This window comes from Pleurodeles waltl, chromosome 1_1 (assembly GCF_031143425.1).
Source record: "Pleurodeles waltl isolate 20211129_DDA chromosome 1_1, aPleWal1.hap1.20221129, whole genome shotgun sequence".
In the NCBI taxonomy this organism is placed as follows: Eukaryota; Metazoa; Chordata; class Amphibia; order Caudata; family Salamandridae; genus Pleurodeles; species Pleurodeles waltl.
Window position 1 is genome coordinate 982,778,755 of NC_090436.1, and position 18,969 is coordinate 982,797,723.

General features: G+C 40.3%; 1 protein-coding gene across 3 annotated transcripts in view; it reads right to left on the reverse strand.

Annotated features, from left to right (window-relative positions):
• The window catches only part of FAM13A (family with sequence similarity 13 member A), an 848,928-nt gene that overhangs the window by 631,472 nt on the left and 198,487 nt on the right, over positions 1–18,969 (reverse strand). For all 3 annotated transcript variants that reach the window (XM_069230260.1, XM_069230261.1, XM_069230259.1), the window contains one exon: positions 742–922. In XM_069230260.1, coding sequence (XP_069086361.1) covers positions 742–922 — 181 coding nt within the window. The remainder of the gene's footprint in view (positions 1–741; positions 923–18,969) is intronic.

Below are 18,969 nucleotides of genomic sequence, written 5' to 3' on the forward strand. Positions count from 1 at the left end.
ATATATCTCTCAAAATCGGCTACTGCTTTATATGAGGTTCCAGATCCAGTTACTGATGGAGCTAAAAGCATATAGTGTGAAACTCCAACTATGCCCAGCTTGTTTTAACAACTATGCTTTCCTTCAACACAACAGAAGGTCCTCAGGATTGGCAAGGTCTTCCAAGCCACGGAAAGAGCCAAGACATGCACATCCAACTGTCTGGGCCTGCTCCGCACATACCAAATGTTGCTGGTGGCAAACGAAAATAATATGTTCAGCTTTGTCCATTTGTTGAATGTGTTTCTGTTGCTTTAATTATTTCATTTTATTTGCTTCCGTTTGCCACGTTATGTCTGCAACCTCAGTTTTAACACTCATATAAAAGAAATTGTAAGTGAAATGAGTAATGTGCCACAGTCATGTGTGTATGTTAAAGTTTAACCTTTGCTCAACAATTCATTCCAGTCTCTCATTTCCCTCTAGTCAGGCTAAAAAAAGCCACCATACGCAATCATGAATGAAGTGGTACAAAGGCCACTGAAGTACATTCTGTGAAATCAAGATATGTCTTGGAACACTGACATAGCTAAGATTATTGTTTTACAGAAGCCTGAACGTGATGCCTAGAAGACTTGATCTGATTGCACAAACATGAAGTAGAACAATAAGTAAGGTTTTTAAATATCGTACAAAATGGAATGCTATGGAATGACAGAATGCCCTTACCTGCAAACATAAAGAATAATGACATTGACTTACAGAAAACAGTTTGGTCCGAAGACAGTCGCAAGATTGAAAATATTCATTCGGTTCTGTGTGTGGTGCTTGGCTACTTGCATCAAAAACTGACAGAGATACTTCAGCAGGCAATAGTGAATGTCGGGCAGTTCCAGCAGTAATTCCTTTAGTCCTTTCTCTCTCTCGGTTTCACTTCCATTTTCTAGGTAGAAAGACAGTGGTTCATGAAATAATATTGTGTCAGATAAAATTAAAAACGCTAACACCACATCTCACTCGATCCCTTCACTCGGCTTTCTTCCTAACTACAACCAAACATTAAGTATAGTTCCTCACACTGTCCCATGTCCAGGTAGGCTTTACTGAATCAACAGTTAGCCACTCACTCTATCGAGGCTAAGCCATAGGCGTACAATATAATCGTATCCACTACATCACTAGGTTAAGTATATATTTGTATTCTTAACTCCACCTATTAGCTCCAAAGGCAAAAGTAGGTGGAGTTAGGAATAGGAATTATATACTCAGCCTGCAATGTAGTGGGTCGATTCAGTGGACACGATATTGGCAGTGTGCAATATCAACCACCTCTCACCTCTAGATCTCAGGAACATCGGACCCTTTTTCTCACAATCTAACAAAGGTACCACGATTATGGTTTTCCTCTTCAGTCAATCCACTCTCTGACACATTCTAGTCCTGCCACTTTAGCGCCCTGTTCTCCATCCACGTTCTGTTGCATTATCTGACCTGCATTAGTACAGAGGCAACACAGACAGATTCCCCTTTGCTAGTATAATATGAAGATAATCTTCACATATATGTGAAGAGAGTTATAAAAAGGAGCACTTTCAGTGCCACTGAATCCAGTACTGAAACACAGTAAATCCTCTGCACTTGAAAGGTGCGCTGCGTGATTGTAGTTTCAAAAATGGTTCATTGTTGGTTAGAGATGAAATGTACAACTTGCTCTGGAACTCAACTAAATACATTTCTACTGAAGGATTTTTTATAAATATTAATCAATCATAAGCAAAACAAAAATTAAAAGCAACAAGATCATAATCTCAGAAGTCATTTCGCTTAAAAACCACAGAACGTCAAAGTTATAAACACTACTGCCAAATTGAACATTCTCCATAGACCAAAAAAGTACATAATTCATAAATGAAAGAAATCATAATACATCACAACAATATCATAATAAATGTTACTGGTTTCTATATTATACATGTACCATCACCCTGACACCATATTTATATGCCCCAATATCCAGTTTTAAGGTCGAGGCTCACTAGATCTCTGGTTTGCTGACAATATCTTGGGGACATTCTGAAAGCTTCCCTGGGAATCCATTCTGCCCACTGCTTACCACTGGCTTTGTGGTTTGGAACTCACATTTTCTTACTTTCTATTGGACGGCTTTTTTTTGCTTTAGGCTGTCCAGTATGGCTTTGTCCTCCCGTTGGGCATAGACTGTATACAACCTTTTTGACTGGCTCCTTGTATTCTTCCACAAGTATCTACTTTAAGGGAACTCTGTTTTTTTCTTTTTTGCGAGGCACTCCAGGAGAGTAGATGTGGTTTCAGCTGTCTCTCTTGTATGATACTAGAGGAAACAGTAACTCTGCTTTACTTCTTTGATAAGGTCTCCTACATCTTATCTTTCTGTTTAACTGATTCTACTTATCTTTGCCACTACCAGATGCCTGTGAGAAACAATGTTCTGTCTAGAAGCTTGTTTATTTTGGTCAGTGCTCTTTACTCTTAACATAACTTGAGCAATCCTCTTCCTCAATTTCACGCCCATGCCATACGCACTGGAAGTAGAAAGGGGGGAATGAAACAACCCCAAAATTACCATGCTGGATTTCAGAAGTGAATGAGCAAAACATACTTTTATATTTTGTTTTGATCTTTTCCCATTTGCTGTGCAGTCAAATGTTAAGAGTCCATCTTCCAGGGAGCTTGGTGTTTACTTTTCTTTTTCTAACTGTAAAATGAGAGTATTTATGTGGCAATCTTACTAGGTATGGGACTGTACAAAGGCCTTAGGATGTTATTTTCTAGCACACAACAAAATGTAAATATTGTTAAATGAACTGTACAAATATTTCAGAATATATCAGAATTAGGAAATCACAACTGAAGCACATTTGTTGGTAATTCTAAAGTGTGGTGAAAACAAATATTTTAGCAGGTTCAAAAGAAATTAATACACTAAGTGATGCTGATTTTCACACATTATCTATCGTTTGTGTGTGTGTGTGTGTGTGTGTGGTTTCAATGGAAAATGTGTTTGTTGTAATGGCAGTGCGCTACCACTATATGCTACCACTATATGCACCCTCTACTCTACGACACAACTCCACTCTATGCCACTCAACCCCACTTTACTCCGCGCTATGCCACTCCACTCTACTCTATGCCACTCCACTCTAGCACACACTCTACTGCACTCTATATCCTACTCCTATCTAAGACTCTCCACTCAACTCCATTGCACTACTCCACTCCACTTTACGCCACTCCACTCAAGCCCCTCCACTCCATGACTCCCTAGACCACTTCACTCTCCTCCACTTTAAGTCACTCCATTCCTCTTGAGGACACTCCATGGCACTCTACTCTGTAACACTCTATAACACTCTACTCCATTCCAATCGATGACACTCTAAAACACTGCTCAACAAGAGAGCGAGCGTGCACGAGAGAGAGATTGAGAGAGCACATTACACAGTGGAGGTCGCTGAAGTTAAGTAGGAATTTCCAAAGGAAGTGCATTTTGTAATTAACATTGAATCCTCTTGATAAATCTGCTCAAAACTTTATAAAAAAGAAAAGAGAACACCAACTTGCATAATTTGCATCACTCGATTGCCTTACGAACAGTTTTGAAAGTGGGTCTGTGGGGGCCCAAAACATTGATTCCTCCTGTTAATTTCTTATGGAACTTTGCTCACCAATACAGAAAAAATGGCTGAAGGAATTGCACCAATTCTGACAATAAGTCAGAACTTTACCCACAAAGTGTGCCTTTTCTGATTTGGTGTAAATCTGCTCAGCTGTTTCTGAGCAATCTGTGTTTAAAGAGGTGCTTGGCTTCGCCTGAGGGGAGTAAAAAGTTAGGTATATCTGGACGGCTGGTCCAGCAGGAGTCCTGAGGTACTGAAATTTTTTAAAAAAATAGTTTTCTCTCCAATTGACTGAAGGAGCCTATTCCCCTGTCCAGGGGTATTGAGTGATCTGATAGGGTGGCCTCAAGTAAAAAGAAAATGTTGCATCTGCTACTAAAGGACAGCTTCAACCCCTTGCTACCAAGGTACTATGGGGGGTGACACTTGAGCAGCGGTCACCACAGCAAGATCGCAGTGCCTGAAAAATACATTTAAAAATAAAAAACAAAATGTGGGTTGGATGTCTGCAAGTCCACTGTGGCCAACTTCCAGGTGCGCAGGGCTGATGGTTTATTCACCATATCCAAGATTCCTTAAGCCTATCTAATGTATTAAGAAACTTCCACAAGCCTCCCCGGCCATTATATTCAGTGACATGCCTATAGAGGCACTATTTCTCATAGTAAGCCTCTATCTGCATCGAACACCTTTCTACAATAGACATGACTAAACAAACAAATATTCAATATGGCGTTCTCTTTTTTGGACTTGTTGACTGCTTTATGCATGTTACAGAACGTTTTTTTCTCTAGTCTTATAGTGGGAATAAACCATGTAATTGCCCTGTATGCGATCCCAAAACGTGATCAGCTCATATTGACCATCACTCATAACACCTCCTGATGACCAGCATAGTATCCTAACATCAACTGTACACACCATCTATCTATTGCGAGCACTGTTCTCCAATCAAGCAACACACTTTCTACAGTAACCATTCACTTGATGTTCCTCTGAGACACCTCAAAAAGTCTCCAGCCACTGTTGCTTTACTAACCACACATGAGCTCAAAAAAGCTACGGTGACAGATGGGAAATTATCAATTTCAGTCTGATGTTGAATTGAGAAACGTACAAAAAATTCAAAAAGTAACAACAAGATAATGGTATAGCCTAATGTGGACCATCATTGTGATAAAACACAACAATAATTACATACAAGATGAGTTACATAACAAGTGAGATTTGGCCAGAACGGGCAGGTAGTCCAAAAGAAAACAGCCTACTCTTTCAGACCCTCCAGCTACTGGAATGCAAGGGTGAATGCCATAATGGTAAATAAGTTAATCTAATGACTGATCTCCCATCATAGATCTCACCAGGTTTAAATTAAAATGTCCTCTTATTATAACTTCAGCATGATGACAGTAACAAATCTAATTCCATCAAATATGCCTCCAAAATATTCTTCTTGGTTTTCTTAAAAAATAAAATATGTTAATTATAAGAATAAAAAATATGTTTGTGTAAAGGGAGACTTTTTTTTTATTAGTACAGCTTAAATGCTCTTAAAACTCTAGGATAATGGTGTCTCCCCTAAAGGAAACACTGTGCAAACAGAGGGAGAGGCTGCCTAAAGGATGTCCCTTTGTGCTCATTCATCTGGTCAGGATCATGATTTCTTGAAGCCCAAAAAAGTGTAAAGAACATAGAAGGTAAGACTGACAAAAACTACACATCATTAGTTAATAGGTACTCCAAACAATGTTGATCCTTCTCAAAGATCTGCAAATCTGTTACATTCCTGGAAAGTATTTTCAAATCAGAATGAGTATTATCATATGGCCCAGTGACTCCTGAAGAACCGAAGTGGGCTGGTAATTACCCTCGTTGCCAAAGCAGAGACAACAGAACTCCATCATTAGCCTGGCCTATACTGCTACCAGGTGGACCTTGCACTGGACTTTTTCAAATGTCTACTGAGAGAACGTAGCATAGTCTGGCGTATTGTTGACTCGGACACATACTGGCAGTAAAACAGTGGCATTGGAGAGGGCTTGGAAGGAAGGTGCAAGGGCTTAAGTCACCTTGCTTTCAACTGAGAAGTATTCAGCTTTTGCCAACCATCTCAGTCCCCATTCAATTGAGAAGCACATTGCACAAACGTAGTTCAAACTAAAGACTTTGGGAAGTCTGTACTAAATCACCCTAAAACACTGTAAGGCGTTTTCTATTCCCTCAATATTTCGAAAGAGATCCTGCAACTAAACTTAGGCACTCCATTTCTTTCTGATAAAAATCAGAATTTCAAAATACATAGGTGATAATCAATATTAACTTCTCAGAGCACTTAAAGTGTATATTTTGATGAACAAGCATATTAACTACAAACCATCCTTATGTAATCTATATACACTTCATTAACTACCTGTGACCAAAGGAACCACCTAGCGGCAAGGCTGGAAATGGCTTCCTTAATTCCACAGTTGCACAACAGCTTTACACACCAGTACCACAAAATTGGGTGTACCCCTCCTTTAGTCATGTGGTTTAACTTCCATGCCACTTTTGTTTTTATGAACAAAAAACCACAATCTTGGTTATATTTTTGTCCAACAGCTGAGAAGACAGACAGAGGATATTGATAATTGGAGAGACCCTTTGGACTATAGTTGGAGATATCACAAAGACAACTTTATCACACTTATGTTCTTTCTCCCATTCCCAACCCATGGGTAGGTTCCATGGCATTGTGAACAGAGACAGGAAAAGAAGAAGGTAGCATAGGGCATCAAAAAGGATATATAGAAAATCCTGTTAGACATTTGCGTAGTTTTGGAAGGAAACGTCTAATGCCTGCAGTGTTAGCCCACTTAACCATTTTACATATTTCTCTGATGATAGGTACAAGTCTGGAGAAGGCCTGATTATTACTGTTGAGTGGGCCTAGAGAGTGGATTAAGGATCAATCCTTGGAAGAGAGGAAGGAATTATTTTAACTGCTGACATTGCTGCCTTCAAAGAGCAACATGAGTTGGCCAGTGCATTACAGGGCCTTGGTTTTATCCAAGAAGAAACTTAAGGCATTTTTGTCCAAATTCATATGCTACTTCCTCACCCAGGGAAGTGAATCAGGCACAGAGAACTAGAAGTAAAATATACTGTGATATTAGGAGACTCGATTCAACAGCTTAGGGGAAAAATGTCTGTGCCCAAAGGATCAAATACCCCTTATGGAATGCAGTCCATAAGATGAAGAGGGCCTTCTGGTGTCCTGAAATGAATGGCTAAATAATGTAAATGAGTATCTGAGATTCACTATGTCTTCTAGTAGGGAGGAACAGTAATTTTAGACCTGAAGATCATGGCGAGAAGAAACACACTAATATGTAAGGTATATTACAAATCAACAGATTGCAAAAACTTACTAATGTTCGACAGTTGACCCCAAGATCAGAGAGAGAAAATCTCCGGGTAGGGCAGTTTTTACAATTACGAAGCAACTGCACAGAAAAAGGAGATTATCCAATACATGACAAAAAATTGACATCCAAACTAAGAGAACAAGAATACCCTATGCGATATGTAAAGCAGGCCAGCAAAAGGGCATTACATACTCCCAGGGAAGTATTACTGACACATAAGAACAAAGAACAGCAGACTAGGGTGTTCTGTTCAACAACATACAACCCTCTTTCCAACATAATGAAAAAACATTACCATTACTGGTGTACAGTCTTACATGTCCTTGTGGCCTACATTATGTAGGCATGACCACGGGAAAAGTAACAAGCATTTGCAATGCAATGGGTCTTGCATTTGCTTGGGTTGGAGCTATTAGCGTTGTAAACTCCTAACCGGACTTTTGTTGACACAAACTGAAAAATAAAAGTAAAACAGTTTCACATAAGCGAGTCGATTCACAGCACCACGGCCGCCAAGAGCATCAGCGTCAAGAGACACACAAAAGGAAAAAGAAGTTCACTTGCAGTCAAATTTATCGGCAAAAGTGCAATTAGTCATGTAACAGGGGTGATGGCCAAGATGGTAACAAAACCTCCCCAAGGAAGGACAAAGGTAAACCATTTACCAATGTCATCAAAGGATTTTTGAAGGGCAAGCCCACTAACAAATGGTAGTGGTGGGCGTTGTTAAAACCCCAAATTCATACCAATACGTCTGAAAAGCAGCGCTTGCACGCTGCCAGGCTCAACCTAAAAATTAGGATAAATGAGCACAGGAGCACCATTAGGTGTTGCAGAAAGAACAGAAAGCTAACAAGATACAACCTAGAATAAAAACATGCTGAGAATGCTTTACAATGAGGAGTGCTGGATGAAATCAGCAGGAACCCGGTTAAAATGGAGGAACGTTTATTTTTCTATAAACAAAGATGGATATATCGATTAGGGACAGGCAGACATGGACTCAACAACGTTTTATGGAGACAGCAATAAACAACAACAAATCTGAGATGACATGATATGGAGCATAGTAGATCCCCTAAACAGTGGGCATATACAAACTATCATAGGACCAAATGACAATGAGCATAGGGATGGTATTGGAGAGTATTCTCTTTTAAAAAGTATTCGAAAGAGAAACTGTTAGATATCAGGAAATTCAAGAAGTGTAAATGCAAGGAAAAAGGGTTGAGTTGTAAATGAAATCCACTTGCAAGCATTAATTATTAAACAGGGATTAGACTACACAACCCATGATGCAGGGAGTCAAGGAAAGGGTGGCTACATTGGAGCATAATATGAGAGTACCAAGAGTACGTATGGTGCCTAAAGGGCACATAACCTAAAGTTATTTGGGCCAAGGACGTATTAGGTGCAACGGGTACATTAATCCACTACCATGGTGAGACCACTGACGAAAGCTCCATCTAAAACAAGCATTTGCAATGCAATGGTTCTTTTGATTGCTCAAGTTAGAGATATTAGCGTTGTAAATTCCTAACTGGACTTTTCTTGCCACATAAAATTGAAAATGAAAAGTAAAACAGTTCACATAAACATGCCGATACAAAGTGCCACGGCCATCATGAGCGTGAGTGCAAAGGAGACACACAAAAGAATATAGAAGTTTGCTCGCAGTCAGACGTATCGGCAAGTGTGCAATTATCAATGCAACAGGGTCGAAGGCCTAGGTGGTAACAAAACTGCCCCAAGGCGGGACAAACGTAAAGCATTTACCAATGATAACAAAGGATTATTGAAAGGCAAGTCCATTAAGGAGCGATAGTGATGGGCGTACTGTGGGCGTGGTTAAAAGCCCACAGATAGATTACAACACGTCAGAGCACTTGCGCGCTCGACCTAAAAACTACTGGTCTCGAATACAAGAAGCGGCAACTGACTAAATCCCCAATGAGACAGAGCACGAGACAAGCTGCGCACATTGAGTGATGCGTCCTGACCCCAGGAGGAGGGATTAACAGGCACCACATGCTAGTGGTCCTGCGCTGTAGAGAAAAGGTACCTTAGGTGAAAAAGAGGCGTTGTACCCCTGGCGTAGTAAGTACTGGATGGTAGAGAATGAGAGTGATACGTTCTGTACATAATGAAGATTGGGTCACATATAGAAAAGGAAATATGCTTGAGAAACAATATGGGGGCTTGGATAAAAAAAGGACAAGTTTCAGCATTAAATGAGGTGCTTTATGGGTTGCTGGGCAGGATGAACAGAGCAGCCAGTTGATCAAAGCAAGAGATTGTGTGCAAGAGGCACCAGTCTATGATATATATATATATATATATATATATATATATATATATATATATATATATATATATATATATAAATAAACACTTCTTCCTCGAGTACAGAGAAAGCCAGCACTCCAGTTTGAGGATCATAGCTTTAATTAATTACAGTTAATCCACTTCAGGACGCGTTTCGGCTATTAAGTTAGCCTTTATCAACTGTTTGAAACGCCGTGGCACAATGACTTTAAATAGTTGGCACATGTGATAATGAAACCAAAATGGTAAAAATACTCCCGTCTGTTTTTCCTTAAATGGGTACGATCTCCATTTCATGTGCACTAAAACTTTAATTAGAATTCAACCAGCATTTCATAAGTGGTTTTGCAGTTCTTTAAAATATATAAGTCATTAAATCACCTTCATTGTTCAATCATTCCCAAGTGGGATATTCGTCTTTTGTTGGTGCATACTTAACATTCGTTTCTTAGCACTGCAAAATGAAATCTCTTGTTGCTTGAAAAGCATAGTTCCTCTCACTCCACCACTGTTGCAGAGATCTGCGTGATGCCCAGCTCCGAAGGTCTGAAACAGGCCCCCGGGGGCACTCCGACCTTTAAACAGACACTCCTGCTTGCGGATGCCGCAACAAGAGATTTCATTTTGCAGTGCTAAGAAACGAATGTTAAGTATGCACCAACAAAAGACGAATATCCCACTTGGGAATGATTGAACAATGAAGGTGATTTAATGACTTATATATTTTAAAGAACTGCAAAACCACTTATGAAATGCTGGTTGAATTCTAATTAAAGTTTTAGTGCACATGAAATGGAGATCGTACCTATTTAAGGAAAAACAGACGGGAGTATTTTTACCATTTTGGTTTCATTATCACATGTGCCAACTATTTAAAGTCATTGTGCCACGGCGTTTCAAACAGTTGATAAAGGCTAACTTAATAGCCGAAACGCGTCCTGAAGTGGATTAACTAATTAATTAAAGCTATGATCCTCAAACTGGAGTGCTGGCTTTCTCTGTACTCGAGGAAGAAGTGTTTATGTAAAAGGCAAAGGCGGAACGCCATTCCGAGCAGCACCAGCGATTTGGAAGCACACCGGCATCCGCAAGCAGGAGTGTTTATATATATATATATATATATATATATATATATATATATATATATATATATATATATATAGGTACACGATACTATATGTGACAAACAAGGAGTGTGCCCTTGATGTAGTAGCCACTTGGAATGTTGAAAAGAGAATGAATGACAGGAGACAAAGTCATAAGTCCCATATGCTACAAATTAAAACTAGGGACTTTGGTGAATGATGGTAGCCACTGAAATGTTGGTATAGTCTTGACTGATGAGTATGATAAATGGAGAGGCCAATAAATTGATGCGAGTTACGCCTGGTACTTTTCATATAAGAAAGCGTACAATGGGACACCTCTCACAGATTATTTAAATAATTTATCTATATACCAATACTATTTGTCAAGGAGCATTGACGTGACATTAAAAAGATCCTAACACTACTCTGACTTGAAACAATTAGGTAGTAGAAAAGTGAATAAAAAGACATAAAATGTGACAGATGATACTTTCCTCTAACTAGCTACAAGGAATGTGCCTACAGGGAAATGCCCTCTTCCTTTTGGTCAAATTGGGTGACCTAGGAACCAATTCAATGTGAGTCAGGCTACTACAACAATCAATGCAGCACTGTTATTTTATAATTTCATGCATTTGTGACAATGTAACATATGCATGTGAAGAGTGTCAAGTGGTTTTCCAACTTACTATTATGTATGACTGTTCATACTACACCTGGAATGGGGCAACAGATACTCTATATAACTCTAAGAAGTGCCTCTTGCAGTGATCACAGAGATGGGTGATTCATGTAAATTAATTTTACATTCAAGTAATAAATTCATACAATGTTGCATTTGTTTCCATACAGGTCCTAAGCATCTGAAGAGACATGTAGGAGACCTTTATGCCTCATAATTTATGTTTCCTCCTTTAACATTAAGGATAAACAGGCAGGGAGGCCTAACCCTGAAGAAAGCCATCTTACCCATGAGGGAAGGATTATTTTGGCTGAAACATGAAGGCATAATTTCTGAAAGAAAAAACCTTTAAGTTTCATGTTACATCCACTATTTTATAATTTAACAATGTCAAGGATACCAATAAAATAAAGAGATAACTTAGGTTTATTCATAGTGATTTTTAACTTGGACCCTGCATTTTCCAGGAATGATAATTTATCTCAAGGTCCTGAATTTGTTCTGGTCGAGCCCATGATGAAGCAAGTTGTCAAATGATGGGTGCGGTGTCTCCTTAACTCTTTTTGAGAGACTCCTGTAGGAAATTAGGCAAGCCCTATAAAGGGACAGAATGAGGTGTGCCCCATTGCACTCTTTGTGGTAGGGGTTAAGGGGTTAATATTGGGAGTATGTGCAATGGATAAGTAAATTAAAATGCTCATTCTCGCTGGGTGTAAGAGAGATATTTTTAGGTTCCTACCTACCAGACAGCACAAGACACATTTGTAAACTTACAGTGGGCTTAAGACCTGCTCACTGCTTACCAGTGGCTGGCTTTATTGTCACGCATTTCCTCGCTTCTTATTCATTGGCTTGCCTTCCGCTTCTTGTGTTTGTCTTGTGTCTGGAGCATAGTCACCTTGCAACCCTTTTGATTGGTTGGCTTGTATCCTTCCACAGCTGAAATCTAGAAAACTATTTTTAATATTTGAATATTTCATGTAGCACTCCAAGAGAGTGCATGTGTTTTCTAGCTCTTTCATTCATGTGCTGTTCCCAATAAAGAACCAGGCCACCTCCTGTGCTGTTCCTCACCTCTCCCAGCCTGTCTGTAAAAGCACAGCAGCAAGGATATTTTCACTAAAGTGCAGATGAAGAGCAGTCGTTCGGAGTTCCTTTTGTTTTCTCACCTGCATTCTACAAATTGAAGTACAATACAAGCTTTGGCGCACAAGGTCTTTTGTGGTGCTAAGGGAAGGGCAATATACTATACGCTCTCACTTGGCATCTGAAGCAGATGTAATTGACACTTCTCCTGGAGGCCAATAAGTGTGCTCCATGTGCTACCAGAGGACTAAATAGTTGATTCATGAGGAAAGTAAATTAGGTCTTAGCATGAGTTTACCTTTGCATTCTGTCACTTATTCTTTTTAATTCCTCCTCAGTTTCTTGAGTGAAAAGTGTTTGAAAAATAAAACATTCCATTTATAAAGATTAAACACACTGAATTCAAAGTACAGGTTTTGAGATGCCGTAAGATATGTTTGGTTTTCCTCCAGTATTCTGAAATTGTACTTTTTAAAAAAAACTACTTTACAGGCAAACACTGGCAAAGCCGAGAGCTCACACTTTGAAGGCAAAATCTATTGGCTTTTCCATTCCTAGTTTAAAACTTCTATAAATTGCACCATCCTGCCTAATCTTAGTCATGTTGTATGACTGGGAATCAACTTGAAAGAAGAAGAACGAGGAAATGAAATACTACACAACTGCAGCCTTCGGAGAACTATTCTATTTAGAAATAACATCATTGAAAGATTAGGGTATAATTGTGTTAATCCATCAATATTAAGGGCCTGATTTATATGCTGATAGAGAGGGATCTCCGTTGCAATGGAATTCCCTACCTGCCAACATAATTGTCTTCCCACCAGATTTAGAGTCGGACGGACCATAGGTTTGACAATGGCAATCACTACTCAGTCCACTGCCATGTCAAACTTCTTTGATGATAAGGACTGTCGGAGGTTTAGCTCCATGTCCGCCCATCTACTATAGTTGGGTGGACATACAGTCAATTTTCAATATCCATCACCATAAAGGAACAAGTGGCAGTAAGGGGCATTAAAAAGTGCTCAAGTATCTCATGCCATGTAAGAAAACTCGAATGGCAGGGGGCATTTTTTTTTTTTTTTTTAAGAATATCAGGATTTGGGGTTTTCTTTTTGAAAATAATAACAGTGATAAGTATGACGGAGCAGTCAGTCAAACTGCCAATATATTTCCAGGAATTGCTATGATGGTGGTGCCTGAAAATGCAACAGATGTCAACAGGAGCAGTGGACAACTAAGTACGGTGGGGAAAGTGCCCTCTTCATGGCAGGAGTAAAGTACTCTACCATGGCAATCACTCTGTCCGCCAATATATAAATCAGCTCCATACTGTCCCCCAGCATGTCAGATAATTCCTCCTACATGAAATAAGATGGGCTGTTTTATAATATTGGTATGATGATAGTTAAGAAAGGTTGCAACATTGTACAGAAGCTATTCTCTCCCCAGACTGCACCGGAGCTATTCACTCCGTCTCGCAGTGCAGAATAGTATGGACTAGTGCATAATATTGGGGAAAGGGTATAAAGGACTGATTAGGAATGGATGACTATTTCAGGAGATACTCTATGAAGGTCGTGGTGTGATTGTATGACTTATACGTCTTGGCAGACAGTACTAATGAAGTGCTTTTGCTATGTGATGACTTGCCTGCCATTAATATCTTGAAAACATTTTGTCATGATATGATATTTTTCTTTAAATTCAAATAAAATTGTTTAAAAAAAAAAAAAAAAAAAAAGTATTTCCATCTTAGTACGACCTATCACTGAAAGAGCAGCTCTAACTTCACTTTGGAAATAGATTCTTGCCCTTTTTAGGTGAGCGCACAAGCGCTTTGACCTGTTGTAAGTATTGTGGGCTTTTAACCACTCTACGCACACCCATCACTGTCACTCGTTCACGGGCTTGCCTTTCAAAACTCCTTTGTTTTCACTGGTAAATGCTTTACGTTACTCCCTCCTTGGGGCAGTTTTGTTACCGCCTTGGACATCGACCCAGTTACATGGATAATTGCACGTTTCCCGATACGTTTGACTGCAAGCGAACTTCTTTTTCCTTTTGTGTCTCTCCTTTGCGCTCATGCCCCTGGCGCCCTTGGCACTTTGAATCGGCTTGCTTAGGTCAAATTTTCAATTTAAGTGACATGAAAAGTCCAGTTAGGAATTTACAATGCTAATAGCTAACTCGAGCAAACACGAGACCCACTGCATTACAAATGCTTGTTAGTCAATGCTAGCCTGTCATAATTGGTAGATGCACCAATTTCACCAAACATTTATTTGGTACTTCGTGCAAATATGCTTACTTTGCCCTCTATTAACAACTTTACCTTCAAAGCCACATTTTCTCCAAAATATCAACATGCCATTTTTTAAAACTGCATTATGACGTAGCCCTCAAATACAGGCTCTTCATTTTAGCAGTACTTTACCCAAACTTAAGAGTAACACTTTCTGAAAATACTGCGATTATCAAGTTAATAAAAATCACTTTTCCATCTTCAGTAAATACACTAATATTTTCCTTATTATATGTGCTCTCCTGTGCCCAGGCTGTACTGGGTGATATTAGTCTCAGTGGTGGTAAATTGCCTCTGCCCTCCAGATTATCCAGCCACGATGAGCCAATTACATTTACTCCATAAATCTTGAACATTTCACTAATTCTCACAACTAAAACTTTGAAAGGAGCTGGCTCTACCGGGATACGAGTCAAAATTCCAAAATAGTTTCCAAATGGATGGGCAGTGACATTAGAAACACAGAACATCAACGTCTTTATACATAGCGACCTTCCACTATCATGGGAGGCCTCAAGCTTGTAACAAAATCATAAAGAGGCAGTAAATCCGGCGCAAGCAAATATAGACCAATTGCTATATTGGGGCAAACTTGTGTGTCTCGTTTCTGGGCCTAGTAATCAGAATCCATCAACCACCTAATCTGTGTATAGCCTGAAATGCTAGAGCTGCGCAAAAAAATACATGCACCTAATCTTCAGTGAAGAACTCTATAGGCCCACACATGAAGCGGTCTTTTGGGAAAAACTGATGGAATAATCAGCAGCTTCATGAGGTTCTGGCAGACTACTATGCAGAGAGACTTGGCAAAGCGTGATTACAGGAGTCTGATTCGTGACTGAATAGGACATTCGTATGTTTAAAAAAAAAAAAAAAAAAAACTGGCATACTAGAATATTCACACTCCCTAACACAAACTTGTACAACGATGTGAATACTATTTCAAATTTAGTCTTTTTTTTCCGAGAGTTTGAATTTCCTGTACATAGTAAGTCAATAATGAATGATGTGCTGTATTTAATCTTGTTTATTTATTCTTTCTTTCGTAACGTATTTATCATACTGTGATTTTTATCATACACAATAAAAAGCATTACCTACCTACTATGATTTATCTCAGAAGTAACAAGGATCCAGTTTTGAAATTTTACAATCAGGTGGTAGGGAGGTAAAGTAGTCAAGGTCTCCTTAAATCTGGTGGTGGGTGGAAGGGCAACTCAGATACAGATAAACACCATTTATGCATGGGCATACATTTCTGTGTTTTTTATACAGAGGAACAGGACGTTATTCACAACGCCAATTGATATGACAGCATAAGTGAAAGCATACACAACAAACCTAAAGGGTCTGGCATAATTGGGGTCAAAGCTACGCCCATAAATGTAATAAAAATGTTAGCTGCCTCTTTACTTTTTGTGGAAATTACTACTGTGCTGGCAGGAGACGGTTATCAGCAGACAGATTAACACCAAGTATTTGTAAATTCCAGTCTTTCACAAGTGACAGCAAATGTTCAATGGAGACACAAATGTTCCCTGGTGCAGTCAAAGACTCAGAGTACAGCAGGACCTAGCCAAAGGTCTTACTATGACTAGCCGATGTCATGACTGATACACATGTTTCTGTACTGTTTGTTGTCTTCCTCAAAACTCAGGAAAACAGACAATTCCACAACTCTCAACAGACAACACAAACTAGGATAGAACCACCCACCCCTGTGACAAAAAACGTAAACCACTTAACATGAACACACATATCACAATACAAACATCTGACAAGGGAGAAGCAGTAGCAGCAATGGATGGAGGCTTAAAACGAAAAAACAAACATTAGGCAACTAGACATTTTTACCAGGAACTACTTAAGGGCCCAATAACAAAGTACAAGAAAGCATCAACTCAAACCTTGAAATAAATACCAACCAACAGACAATTCAACTCACTAATACCAGACAAGAAACTTAAGAAACACTGTATATGTTCCTCAAAATCGTAACAATCCTGGCTACCCAGTTAATAACAAATGTTGCCCCCTAACACTTAGGTGCAAGTCGTGAAGGACAAACTCAAGCAGCTATAGGCTGTGTTAGCAGGCGATGGGCTGGATGGCCTTGCTGTCTATGCCATGTCTGCTAGAGACATCTGCACGACTGCTCTGTCTGCTGCATCACTAGCTGTGGAGACTGCCACTGTCTATGGACCAACCCCCTTCAAATAGCACCCATACTTCCTGAACTGATGGGGGATTTGTTTTGAAGGAGTCAAAAGTCCCAAGGAAAACCCTGTGGCCCTACCGATTTTGAACCAGTGCAAAGTCCACCTTCTCTCCAAAGAGTCTAGAACCATCGAAATACCGGTGAATAAGCAATGTTTGCAGTTTGCAGAAAATCTTTTGAACCTTAAATCAGACAACCCAGTGAAAGATAGAATAAGTACGAAGAGCTCTGCTAATGCAATCCTTAGTGTCCAGACTTACAAAAATGTCTTATTTCATTTCATCCTTGTCAGCCTTTCTTCACATCCTTCTCATCATGGATACTCTGAGCCAGAGAGGCCATATAGTCCTACGTGGCCACCCCTAAGATCTCATTAGCCATGTCCCATAAGGCATGCGTATAGTAGCCTAACAGGCAAGCTGTGTCGATGGTCTGTAGTACCAGGTTGGCAAAAGGAAAAATCTGTTTAGCAAAAGTATCAATCCGTTTGTATTTTGTGTCTGGGATATTGGTCAGAAACAAGGTAAGATTAACCTCAATGGTCAAAGCCAGCACAATAAGACATTCTGCAGTGGAACTCTTGGTAAGGTAGTCCAAATGCTTGGATACTTGCAGACTACCGTGCAAACAAGAACATGATTTCAATCACGTAGCCATCAAGGCATCTGTAGGGACATCTGCAATTCTAGTCCCTCAGCTGCCCTCCACTGCAAATGAGGCACTTTCCTCCAGTGGTGTCCCTGTCATGCTCTACTCCAGGGAAGGTTCAAAACCCACTGGCATTTTGTAAGTCAAGGTAAAAAAATCATCAGCATATTGAGGGGGGAGTTCAGGTCGATGTCAGTTCAGTGTACAACACTGGTGCCTTTTATTGTTGCAAATGCAGTCTGTGTCAGTAACTGTCATAGATCTTGACACAAGTATGGGAGTCGGTGGAAGCCCAGTTATCAGTCCCGGACACAGACTGCATCTGGGGAGGACCCACTGGTGAAAATCAGACTGGAGAACCCCAGGAATTTCTTGGGGCTCAAAGGCACACCAAAAGGAATTGGAAGCGCTCTAAAGATTTGTAGCATGGCCTTTTCGAAGGCCTCAATCTGCAGTGGGTTTGACAATGGGCCGGGGAACTCTGGGCACATTGAAAGTAGCTGGGATAGCTGTTCCATGGCCGGTTACATGAGTGTAGCTCTCGGATCTTGGTACCACGTAATTTCTCTTTGGATCCAGAGTGGAAGTTCAACTCTTTGTGGGTTATGTGGGTGCGAAGAAAGGGAAGGCGGTGCAGAAGAGGATCATCTCGTGATGGGTAGTCCTCTGCATCAAGATGTGCTACGCTTTGGCGAAAAAGCAAACCCTGGAGGGTTTGCACGCTCATTTAACCAGAGCAACTGCTGCTACCACAGTGTTATCATGCGGTGCTCCAGTCCTGGATATCTGCCAGGCCGCAACGTGGGCGTCCTTGCATACGTTCACCAAGCATTACTGCCTGGACAGCCATGTTCACAGAGACGGCTATTTTGACCGTTCGGTCCTGCAGGACTTTTTGGTGTGATCTTAGCTAGCATCCTACCACCAGGGATGGTATTGCTCGGGTATCTATTCTAAGGTAAGGAATCTGCAACTAGAAGTCTCTATCAGACGTACAAGTTACTTACCTTCAGTAACGATATATTTGGTAGAGACATATTCTAGTTGGAGATTCCTTACCGACCTGCCCATCCTCCGCACACTGCAAACTGATTTCTAGGGACAGGTACTCCCCTTTAAGGGCCCTAGTTTTGGCACACCATTCTCAGTGTTCTTCATAGCTCCGCGCTACTGGCGTGGAAAGTCGTGAAAAGAAACTGACGTCAGTGCACCGGGGTGGTGCCCTATATACAACCGCGACATCATCACGGTGGCCACGACGTCCACGGATTCGACCGACACCACCTAATGGCGCGCAGGAGTACTGCTCGAAGAAAACTCTCTGGATCCAGTCTGAGGCCTGGGGAAATTCTAAGGTAAGAAATCTGCAACTAGATGTCTCTATCGGACATCTGCTTTACTTTCTTGTGCTATCATTTGGACTATGACTTACCTGAAGACTTTGAAATGGAAGTGGAGCTGCTGCGGCAATTGGCCTTGAACCCAGAACTAGCCTAGAGACTTAGAATAGGAGAACGTGCGGGACAACCGCCACTACTTATGCTATGTCGAACTTCATAACCATTGGAAGAC